Source organism: Callorhinchus milii, unplaced genomic scaffold, assembly GCF_018977255.1.
Source record: "Callorhinchus milii isolate IMCB2004 unplaced genomic scaffold, IMCB_Cmil_1.0 Scaffold25, whole genome shotgun sequence".
In the NCBI taxonomy this organism is placed as follows: Eukaryota; Metazoa; Chordata; class Chondrichthyes; order Chimaeriformes; family Callorhinchidae; genus Callorhinchus; species Callorhinchus milii.
This window is the reverse complement of record NW_024704766.1, coordinates 7569975-7581573: the sequence shown is the minus strand read 5'-3', so window position 1 is coordinate 7581573 and position 11599 is coordinate 7569975. Positions and strand designations below refer to the sequence as shown.

At 54.3% G+C, this 11599-nt stretch overlaps 1 protein-coding gene across 1 annotated transcript; it reads left to right on the top strand.

Annotated features, from left to right (window-relative positions):
* Nucleotides 1–589: 589 nt before the first annotated feature.
* LOC121850758 lies at nt 590–11302 on the top strand. Its single transcript, XM_042343839.1, has 7 exons — nt 590–901; nt 2466–2629; nt 3025–3241; nt 4180–4315; nt 4898–4931; nt 10100–10222; nt 11021–11302. Exons 1-7 carry the CDS (start codon nt 856–858, stop codon nt 11300–11302), a joined length of 1002 nt encoding a protein of 333 aa, XP_042199773.1. The 5' UTR covers nt 590–855.
* The last annotated feature ends 297 nt before the right edge of the window (nt 11303–11599 follow it).

The following is an 11599-nucleotide window of genomic DNA, read 5'->3' as shown; positions in this document are numbered from 1 at the left end:
TGTAGGTGCGCGGGTGTGTGTATAGGTGTGCGGGTATGTGTGTGTGTGTAGGTGCGCGGGTGTGTGTAGGTGCGCGGGTGTATGTAAAGGTGTGTGGGTATGTGTGTGTGTGTGTAGGTGCGAGTGTGTGTGTAGGTGCGCGGGTGTGTGTATAGGTGCGCGGGTATGTGTGTGTGTGTAGGTGCGAGTAGGTGCGCGGGTGTGTGTATAGGTGCGCGGGTATGTGTGTGTGTGTAGGTGCGAGTGTGTGTGTAGGTGCGCGGGTGTGTGTATAGGTGTGCGGGTATGTGTGTGTGTGTAGGTGCGCGGGTGTGTGTATAGGTGCGCGGGTGTGTGTATAGGTGTGCGGGTATGTGTGTGTGTAGGTGCGCGGGTGTGTGTGTAGGTGCGCGGGTGTGTGTGTAGGTGTGCGGGTATGTGTGTGTGTGTAGGTGCGCGGGTGTGTGTATAGGTGTGCGGGTATGTGTGTGTGTGTAGGTGCGCGGGTGTGTGTGTAGGTGCGCGGGTGTGTGTAGGTGTGCGGGTATGTGTGTGTGTGTAGGTGCGCGGGTGTGTGTGTAGGTGCGCGGGTGTGTGTGTAGGTGTGCGGGTATGTGTGTGTGTAGCTGCGAGTGTGTACGTGTGTGTGGTTATTAACTTGAAGTGACCTGATATGAAACCGGAAGAGATCAGTCACTATAAATACCTTGAGAGACAGTTGGTATCTCGCTGTTTCCTTCTTGCCGAGTGCTGGTGGTTTGAGTAACTGACACAACCCGCTCAGCAGCTCCGAGACGTGGGGTGTCAACAGGGGGGAAACCGGAGCTGGTGACGTAGGGTTCTTGTGGCCACTGGACCCCACGGTGTGTGCTCGGGATGGCCTCCGCTCTACCCCTGTCCTCTCTTTTCCTCTTCCTCGGTGGTAAGTAAGGTCGAGCCTCGGAGTCATGAAGAGACTGTAACTGGTGAAGTGTTTCTGGGTCACAGGGACCGCACTGAGGCAGACAGTGCTCCCAATCCAACCCCCAGTGCTCCCTCCCCGCCCACCCCCAGTTCTCCCCACCCACCCCACCACCAGCGCTCCCTCCCCCCCACCCCAGCGCTCCCTTCCCCCCCACCCCAGTGCTCCCACCCACCCCACCACCAGCGCTCCCTCCCCCCCACCCCAGTGCTCCCTCCCCCCCACCCCAGTGCTCCCCACCCACCCCACCACCAGCGCTCCCTCCCCCCACCCCAGTGCTCCCCACCCACCCACCACCAGCGCTCCCTCCCCCCCACCCCAGTGCTCCCCATCCACCCCACCACCAGTGCTCCCTTCTCCCCCACCCCAGTTCTCCCCACCCACCCCACCACCAGCGCTCCCTCCCCCCCCCCAGCGCTCCCTCCCCCCACCCGTTCTCCCCCCACCCCCCACCAGCGCTCCCTCCCCCCACCCCAGCGCTCCCTTCCCCCCCACCCCAGTTCTCCCACCCACCCCACACCAGCGCCCCTCCCCCCCCCAATGCTCCCCATCCACCCACCACCAGCGCTCCCTCCCCCCCACCCCAGTGCTCCCCATCCACCCCACCACCAGTGCTCCCTTCTCCCCCCACCCCAGTTCTTCCCACCCACCCCACCACCACCGCTCCCTCCCCCCCACCCCAGCGCTCCCTTCCCCCCCACCCCAGTTCTCCCACCCACCCACCACCAGCGCTCCCTCCCCCCACCCCAGCGCTCCCTTCCCCCCCACCCCAGTTCTCCCACCCACCCCACCACCAGCGCTCCCCCCCCCCCCACCCCAGCGCTCGCCCCCCCCCCACCCCAGCGCTCCCCCCCCCCACCCCAGCGCTCCCCCCCCCCACCCCAGCGCTCCCTCCCCCAGCTATCCTCGCCCAAACCCTAATCTCTCTAAGGTCATACTGAGGGCTCGCTTCCTTCATTCAGGAAACACCAACCTTATTCATGTACCTACCCGATACCCCTCCAGCCCCCTGCCCCCCTCCCACCATGAGCTGGAGCTCCACCTTCGAGCCTCTCTGTCCTCCCCCTCCCCTCTCGCCCCCTCTCTTTCTCCTCACCTCTGTCACTGGAGAGGAAGTGTAGTGACCGGGTATTTTATGAGCAAAAGCCAATTGCGCAGAGCAGCGTTCCACAAACAGTCGTGGATTGAGTGACCAAATTACTACTTATCTTTTTAAAAAATACTTTTGAAGGGATTATTATCCCCAGAAAAGCGATCCGTCAACCGACTAACAGCCGGGTTCCTACTGACTGCTGGTAAACAGAGGTGTGTGGAATAAGGAAACTTGCCCAGGAATCGAACCCAAGTCTCTTACTTGTGAGGCGAGTGGTCTAACCACTGAGCTACAGGACTCCAATGCAAAGTGTACTGAGCATTTTGTGGGTGAAACTTGACAGCCAATGGTACACAGCAATGCCGCACAAATGGCTGTGGATTGACTGATCACATCATTACTGTTTTAACATTAACCCTGTGTTTGCTGTAGCTGTGCGCTGGCTCCTGGCACTCCGGTTGTGGCCACCAGAGGGCGTGAGGGAGGGGGATCCGGCTTTACTGCAGTGCGACCTCGAGCTGCCCCCCAATACCAGCGTGGGGGATGTGAAGGTGGATTGGTACCATTCCACGCACAGTGCCGAGACCCAACAAGAGGTAACACACCACGGTGGGGGATGGGGGGGAGAGGGCATCACCATAACCAGTCTCCGCTCAAGGACATGTGGACGGACTGTGACTTCATTCCATGTCTGAGATTGGGTTCCCAGCTCCAGTTGGCCAAGTGTAGAGGAGCTTTACTGTGTCTCTAACCCTGACCTGGGAGTGTGGACACACAGTGTAGAGGAGCTTTACTGTGTCTCTAACCCTGACCTGGGAGTGTGGACGCACAGTGTAGAGGAGCTTTACTGTGTCTCTAACCCTGACCTGGGAGTGTGGACGGACACACAATGTAGAGGGAGCTTTGCTGTGTCTCTAAGTCCTACTGGAGACTGTGATTGTCATTGACCAGCTAAACACTAAACTTTTGAGGTGAAATCCTTTGCCGTCAGATCCTGTATTATTACAGTAACATATCGGTGATTGTCCCGGGCACGAACTTCACGTCCAGACTGCTCTGGGCCGGCAACATCCAGCACAACAACTGCTCCATCCTCCTCACCGCAGCCAAGTGCAGCGACTCCGGCCTCTACAGCTGTGAGGTGCGGACGCCCAGGACCCATCGTATCATCCGCAAAGCCAACATGACAGTCAGGGTCCTGTGTGCAGGTAATGAAGATATCAATGTAGTTTTCCTGCCTGGATACGATGTGTGTCCCTGTAGCTCAGTGATTAGAGCCCTCGCCTCACAAGCCAGAGGACCCGACTGCAATTCCCGGGAAGGACATGACAAAACCTTAGACAAGTTTCCTTACTCCACACACACACAGACAGACACATCACACACACGCGCACACACCTCTTTTCTCAGCAGTCAGTAGGAACCCGGTTGTTAGTCGATTGGCGAATTGCTTTCCGGGGGTAATAATGCCTTCCAAAAAGAAATGTGGTCACTCAATCCACGACTGTTTGTGGGGCGCTGCTGTGTGCAATTGCCTGCCATGTTTCACCCAGGAAATACAGTCACTACACTTCACAGTATTTACTGTTTACCCAGCAGTAAGTGGGAACCCGGTTGTTAGCCGATTGGTGGATCGCTTTCCCGGGGATAATACTCCTTCAAAATAAACAATAATAGTTTGGTCACTCAATCCACGACTGTTTGTAGGACGTTGCTGTGTGCAATTGGCTGCCACATTTTGCCCACAAAATATACAGTCAATTCACTTTATAGTGTGTTCTGTGAAGCGCTTTGAGACGTCTCGACGATGTAATTACGTATTATATCAAATACAAGGATTATTTTTTTACCACAATCCTCCTCCCACCACAGAAGCTCCCTCTACACTGTGCGTCCACACTCCCAGGTCAGGGTTAGAGACACAGTAAAGCTCCTCTACACTGTGCGTCCACACTCCCAGGTCAGGGTTAGAGACACAGTAAAGCTCCTCTACACTGTGTGTCCACACTCCCAGGTCAGGGTTAGAGACACAGTAACACTCCCTCTACACTGTGCGTCCGTCCACACTCCCAGATCAGGGATAGAGACACAGTTCCTCCTGCCACAGGTACAGTGTAATTGTATGAATTGTCTCTGGTTCCCTCAGGGTTCAGGGTGCGGAGACTTAAGGTTCCGATGCCGGTGTTGCAATTGTGGCACATACCGGTGTATTCCGTGGTGGGAGTGCTGGGATTGTGTGTGACTCTGGCTCTCCTGGCAGTGTGGGCGCTGAGGAGACAAAGGTAATAGATTTCGAGAATATATGTGGAGTCTTATAGCTCAGTGGTTAGAGCACTCGCCTCGCATACGAGAGGACTTGGGTTTGATTCCTGGGCAGGGAAAAATGTTGGGCAAATTTCCTTACTCCACACGCCTCTGTTTACCTAATACGAGGAAACTGGTTGTTAGTGAATTGTCAGATCAGTTTTCTGGGGATTTCAAAATAAATTTAAATAAAATAATAATTTGGTACTCAATCTACGACTGTTTGTGGGACGCTGCTGTGCACCATTGGCTGCCGCGTTTCACCCACAAAATATACAGTCAATTCATTTTACAGTATATTCTGTGAAGCGCTTTGAGACGTCTCAACGATGAGATAAGGCGCTATATCAAATGCAAGGATTATTATTATATCTGAGACAATATAGTTTGGCACATGACATGGTAAGCGACTGCCAGGATGGTGGAAGGCGAATGGGATGGGCCTTAGTTTTCTTTCACCAACTAATTCTTATGTAGAAGTTGTTTTTTACAACTAATTGTAAACTTGTCATTTCTCCATCTCTCTCTCTCTCTCCCCTGATGTGGGACCTGTTTAACAGGAGGAACGAGGCTGCCCGACCCACAAACTCTGAGGTAATAAAATGAATCTGGGGAAGTTCTTAAGAACAAGACTGAAGTGGATAGATAATAATAATAATAATAATAATCCTTGCATTTGATATAGCGCTTTTCACGTCGGGAGGACGTCCCAAAGCGCTTCGGTCAAAGTATCAAGAGATATGAGGCAAAAGCAGGTATTTGGAATTGAGATACAGATCAGCCATAGAATGGCAGACCAGGCTCAACCGGCTGAATGGATGCCTCCTTTACCTATAATAACTTGCGTCTGTTGGCATAAGAGCCATCCACGGGAATTTTGGGAGAGAGTTCCATCTGCAACAAGACCCTGGCCATCAAGGAACTCATCCTTGATGAGAACATTGACATTATGGCCCTCACTGAAACCTGGCTCACCCCAGGTGATACCTTCGCCCTCACTGAGGCCACTACCACCATGCCTTACGCCCCAACCGCTGTGGTGGCGGAATAGCCCTCATCTCCAGGGCGTTACTTGCTCTGTCCCCCTACTCCACTGGCTCGTTCCCCTCTTTCGAACACTTTATCGACATCACCAACCTGTCCCTCTCCTGTGGCTCTGTTCCCATTCCTCTAAAAACTGCCATCATCACTCCCACTTTGAAAAAAACCTCCATTGATGCGTTGCAGCTATCAAGCTATCAAGCTATCAAGCCCATCTCCCCTTCCTGTCCAAGGACCTTGAAAGAGTGGTCGCCTCCCAGTTGCGCTCTTTCCTCTCCACCCATTCATTATTCAAACCCGTTCAGTCGGGTTTCGGTGCTGCCCATAGCACAGAAACTGCCCTGGTCAAGGTCACCAATGACATCCTGACCATCTGCGACCAGGGCTCCCTCTGCCTCCTCGTCCTCCTCGACCTATCGGCAGCATTCGATACGGTCGACCTCCTCCACCGCTTGTCCTCCCACCTCAACCTTCAAGGCCCTGTCCTTGAGTGGTTTAAGTCGTACCTCTCCCACCGTCTTCATTTTTTATTTCCACGAATGGCTTTTCCTCCCCCCCCGCACTGTCTCGTGTGGTGTCCCTCAGGGCTCTGTCCTCGGTCCCCTCCTCTTCACCCTCTATATGCTCCCCCTGTGGTGACATCATCCGCAGACATGGGGTTAACTCCCACATGTATGCGGATGACACCCAACTCTACCTTTCCTCCTCTACCCTCAACTCCACGACCCCCGATGTCCTGACAGCTGTCTGTCCGACATCGAGTCCTGGACGAGAGACAACTTTCTTCAGCTCAACGTGCGTAAAACTGAGGCCCTCCTGATTGGCTCACGTCAGCGCCTCCGCACTTCAGGCGCTGACAGCATCAGCATCCAAGGCCGCACTCTCCACCTCTCAAAGCCATCAGGAACCTCGGGGTTCTGTTCGACCCTGAGCTGTCCTTTCTTCCTCATATCCGCACCACAACTGGCACCGCCTTCCATCACCTCTAAAACATTGCCAGACTACGGCACTACCTCACCCCTCACGCGGCTGAAACTCTGGTCCACACCTTTATCACCTCAAGGCTGGACTATGGGAACTCTCTCCTCGTCGGCCTTCCCGGCCCTCCCTCCACACTGCAGGTCATTCAGAACTCTGCAGCTCGTGTACTGTCCCGCACCAGACACCGCGTCCACATCACTGCCACCCTCGCCCTCACCCTCACCCTCGCCCTCACCTTCAGCCTCGCCCTCACCCTCGCCCTCGCCCTCGCTCGCCTCCACTGGCTTCCCATCCCCCAGAGGATCGAATTCAAGATCCTCATCCTCACCTACAAGGCCATTCACGGCCTCGCTCCCTCCTACCTCTCCGACCTACTATCCCCCTACTTACCTGCCCGTACCCTCCGTTCCTCTGGCTCCGGTCTGCTCCACATCCCCCGCCCCAACCGCCCTACCATCGGTGGCCTTCAGCCTCTCAGCCCCGAGGCTCTGGAACTCCATCCCCAGTGCCTTCGCCGCTTCCTCCCTTTCCTCCTTCAAGGCCGGTCTCAAGACCTTTCTCTTTGACTGTGCCTTCAGCTCCCCTCTTGATTCTCTACCCTCTCCTCGCCCCCTCCCTTCCCTCCCCTCACCCTGACCATTTCCCCCCTGCTCGGGTCCTGACCCAACTGTACAGCGCCTTGGGACGTCCTCCCGACGTGAAAGGCACTCTATAAATGGAATCTTGTTGTTGTTGTTTACCCTCTGTCATCCCTCCCATCTCTCTCCAAAAATCCTCCTAATTTACCGCCCCCCAAAATCCTCCCCCACCTTCATCTCTGACATCTCCACCCTCTTTGCTTCCCTCTGTATCTGCTCCAACCCCCTCATCATCCAAGGTAACTTCAACCTCCACTTCATCCCTTCCTACTCTCCCTCCTCAGATCTCCTCTCTCCTCTCCTCTCCTCTCTCAACCTCTTCCTCTACATCGACTCTGCTACCCACGTTCACTGCTACCTACTTGACCTGGTGATCACCCAGGGCCTCAGCGTCTCGGATGTCACCATCACTGACAAGGCTATCTCTGACCACCATTTCATCTCCCTCAACTCCTATATCCGTCTCCCCACTGTCTCCAAACCTACAACCATCTTCTGCTAACCATGGAAGAAGATCTCCCCACAGTCCCTCTCCGCTGCCCTGGAGTCTTTTGATCTCCTCCCCCTCTGGCCCACCTCTCGCAACAACCCACTCGCTGCACTTACTCTTCTCCACAGCACGCTCTCCACCACACTTGATGCCCTTGCCCCCCTCACCTCCCAAAGTGCCTCCTATTCCTGATCCTCACCCTGGTTCACCAGCCACCTCCGCTTGCTTAAGGGCCAGGTGTGGGCTGCCGAATGCACTTGGCTCAAATCCGGCCGAACGGTCCACCGCCACATCTGGCTGGACCTCATCAAGAACTACCGCTCCACTCTCGCCTCAGCCAAATCGTCCTTCTACTCCAGGTTAATCCTGGAGGGGAAAGGCAATCCCAGGCTCCTGTTCTCCACCACCAACTGGCTCCTCCGCCCTCCCCAGCACGCCTCGCAGATTCTTTCCTCTGACTCTCACTGCGAGAAAATGCTGGACTTCCTTGATTGCAAAATTGATGGAATCTGCTCAGCTGCCACCTCCCCCCCAACTTCCACCCCCCCCTACCCCCCACGCCCACACTCCGACAATTATCCATCCCGCGTTTCACATCTTTGAACCTGTCAACCCCTCCTCTGTCTTCACCACCATATGAAGCCCATCACCTGCTCCCTGGACCCCATCCCCACCCCTCTCCTTAAATTCCAGCTCCACCTTCTTGCCCCACTACTCGCCGACATCACCAACCTCTCCCTGTCATCTGGCACTGTTCCTTCCCCCCTCAAAACAGCCATTATCACCCCCACCTTGAAGAAACCTTTCCTTGACCCATCACAGCTATCCAGCTACTGACCCATCTCCCAACTCCCTTTTCTGTTTAAGGTCCTTGAGAAAGCCTTCACCTCCCAGCTACGCTCTTTCCTCTCCTCCTCCAAGAACCCCTCCAATCGGATTTCCATCCTGCCAACAGCACAGAAACTGCTCTGGTCAAGGTCACAAGTTACATCCTGACCATGTGCAACCAGGGCTCCCTCTGCCTCCTCATCCTCCTCGATCTCTCCACCACCTTTGACACCGTGGACCATTCAATCCTCCTCAACTGCCTCTTCTCACCTGAACCTTCAAGGTTCTGTCCTTGACTGGTTCAGGTCCTACCTTTCACACTGCCTCCACTTAGTCGCAGCAAACGGCTTCTCCTCCAGCTCCCGCACTGTCTCGTGCGGTGTTCCTCAGGGCTCTGTCCTCGGTCCCCTCCTCTTCACCCTCTACATGTTCCCCTTGGTGACATCGTCCACAGACTTGGGGTAAATTTCCACATGGATGCGGATAACACTCAATCACGCCAGCACCTCCACACCTCCGAAGCAACAGCCTCCACGGCTGCACACTCACCCTCACTAAGGCAGTCAGGAACCTGGGTGTCTTGTTTGACCCTGAACTGTCCTTTCTCTCCCACATCCGCGCCATGACCGGCACTGCCTACCACCACCTCCGCAACATTGCCACACTCTGCCACTGCCTCACCCCTCAGGCCCCCAAACCCTCACCATTTGTCACATCGAGGCTCGATTACAGAAACTCCCTCCTCATCGGCCTTCCCAACTCTTCCCTTCACAACCTGCAGATCATCCAAAGCTCTGCAGCTCATGTACTCTCATGTACCAGACTCCATAACCCCATCACTCCCACCCTCGCCCGACCCCATCACTCCCACCCTCGCCCGAGTCCCCCAGAGAATCGAGTTCACGATCCTCGTCCTTACTTTCAAGGCCATCCATGGCGTCGCCCCCTCCTATCTCTCTGACCTCCCTACCAACCTGCCCGCTCCCTCCGTTCAGTGGGCTCCGGTCTGCTCCATGTCTCCCGCCCGACCCGCCCTACTATCGGGGGCCGGGCTTTCAGCCTCTCTGCCCCCACACTCTGGAACTCTATCCCACGGTCCCTTTCCTCACTTCCTCCCTCGCCTCCTTCAAGGCCTCAAGACCCTCCCCTTCAATCGTGCCTTCGGTCACCCTCCCACCTCTCTGCCTTCCCTCAGGCCCCGCCCCTGACTGTTCAACGCCTTGGGATGTCCTCCTGATGTGAAAGGAGCTCTATATATGTAATTTTGTTGTTGTCATTGTTGAGTTGGAGAGGAAAAGAGAGCAGGGTCTGGGTGGATGGAACTGAGATTAGCAAATGGAGGATTAATAATAATAATAATCCTTGCATTTGATATCGCGCCTTATCACATTGTAGTGACTGTACATTTGTAGGCGAACCTCAGCAGCCAATTGCGCACAGCAGTGTCCCCAAAACAGTCGTGGATTAAGTATCCAAATTACTGTCAGGAAACATTCTTAAACTAAAGAAAAGGCAAAATACTGCAGATGCTGGAAATCTGAAATAAAAACAGAAGCGGCTGGGAATACTCGACAGGTCAGGCAGCATCCATGGAGAGAGGAAAGTGAGTTAACGTTTCAGGACGATGACTTTTCGTCAGAACCGGGGGGTTTTGGAAGGGAGCAGATTATAAGGACAAGCAGAGAAGGTGGCGGGGAAAGAAAAACAAAGGAAACATTGAGGTGGAGGACAGGATCTCATCAGCGACTTCTGTTTTTATTCTTAAACTAAATACGTTTCCACAGGAGCCGGACATCTACGTGACTGTGAACCGGAGATCTGGCCTCGGAGCGGAGCCAGGGAAACCCACAGAGAGAACAAGAGATCAGGAGAAGGAAGCAGCCTCCAATGAAACCTACATGACGATGGTGAGAAACTCCCTGGAGTCCTGTAGCTCAGTGGTTAGAGCACTCGACCTGGGTTTGATTCCCGGGCAGGGCAAAACGTTGGGCAAGTTTCCTTACTCCACGCGCCTGTTTACCAGCAGTCAGTAGGAACCCGGTTGTTAGTCAATTGGTGGATCACTTTCCAGGGGTAATAATCCCTCCCCCCAAAAAATTATAAGAAATTGGTCACTCAATCCACGTGAGGTGCTGTTGTGTGCAATTGACTGCCGGGTTTCACCCACAAAGTACACAATCACTCACTTTACAGTATATCCTGTGAAACACTTTGAGACGTTTGAACGTTGTAATAAGGCGCTATATCAAATGCAAAGATTATTATTATAAAATACAATGCAAAGTTACATTTACACAGTGCCTTTCATGTCGAGAGGACTTCCCAAGGCGCTGGACAGTCAGGGATTTGGACCCGAGCTGGGGGTTGGTATCAGGAGGGGTGGAGGGCAGGGAGGGTGGGGGTAGGACTTAAGGCCGAAGAGGAAGGTCCTGAGAAGGGCCTTGAAGGAGGCAAGGGAGGGAACAAGGTGGAGGGAATGTGGGATGGAGTTCCAGAGGATGGGCACAGAGAGGCTGAAGGCCCAACCTACAATGGTGGAGTGGGCCGGGCAGGGGACGTGGAACAGGCTGGATCCCACTGAGCAGAGGGAGCGGACAGGTTGATTTGGGGTCACAGAGGAAGGAAGGAGTGAGACCATGAAGTGATGGGAAGTCTGACAAGCAGGGAGTTGGCAAAGTCATTAATAAATGTTTTTCCTCCCCCAGCGTGCGTGGATGGGATTCCAGAAAGGTTTGTGTCCAAGACCACGCCCGGCATTGACTCTACACCAACACCCAGACCCTCACCAACACCCAGACCCTCACCAACACCCAGACCCTCACCAACACCCAGACCCTCACCAACACCCAGACCCTCACCAACACCCAGACCTTCATCCACACCCTCATCCAGACCCATGTCCAGGGGCAATAACTAACACAGGAGACGTCTCCGATGGAGGTTCCCGGGTAGCCACAGGAACATTGACTGCGGAACCACAACAGTGATCACACTCGGGGCCATGTCGTGTTGAGATGCTAACACACAGAGTATGTGTCCGGCATCTCAGCCAATCAGTCACCTCCGTGCCCTCACTGGGCACAGGAACGAGAGGAAGGAAGGAAGGAGCAAAGGAAAGAGTGAAGGAAAGAAGGAAAGAATGAATGAACTTGTGTTTTTGACATTGCTTTATATACTGTTTGAGACGCCTCATGTCACAGCGAGTTTCTGGAGGAAATTTTTAAAACTTTTGTAAGAAAATCTGTTTATAAACTGCAGAAAATGAATCGAGAACAATTGTGGGA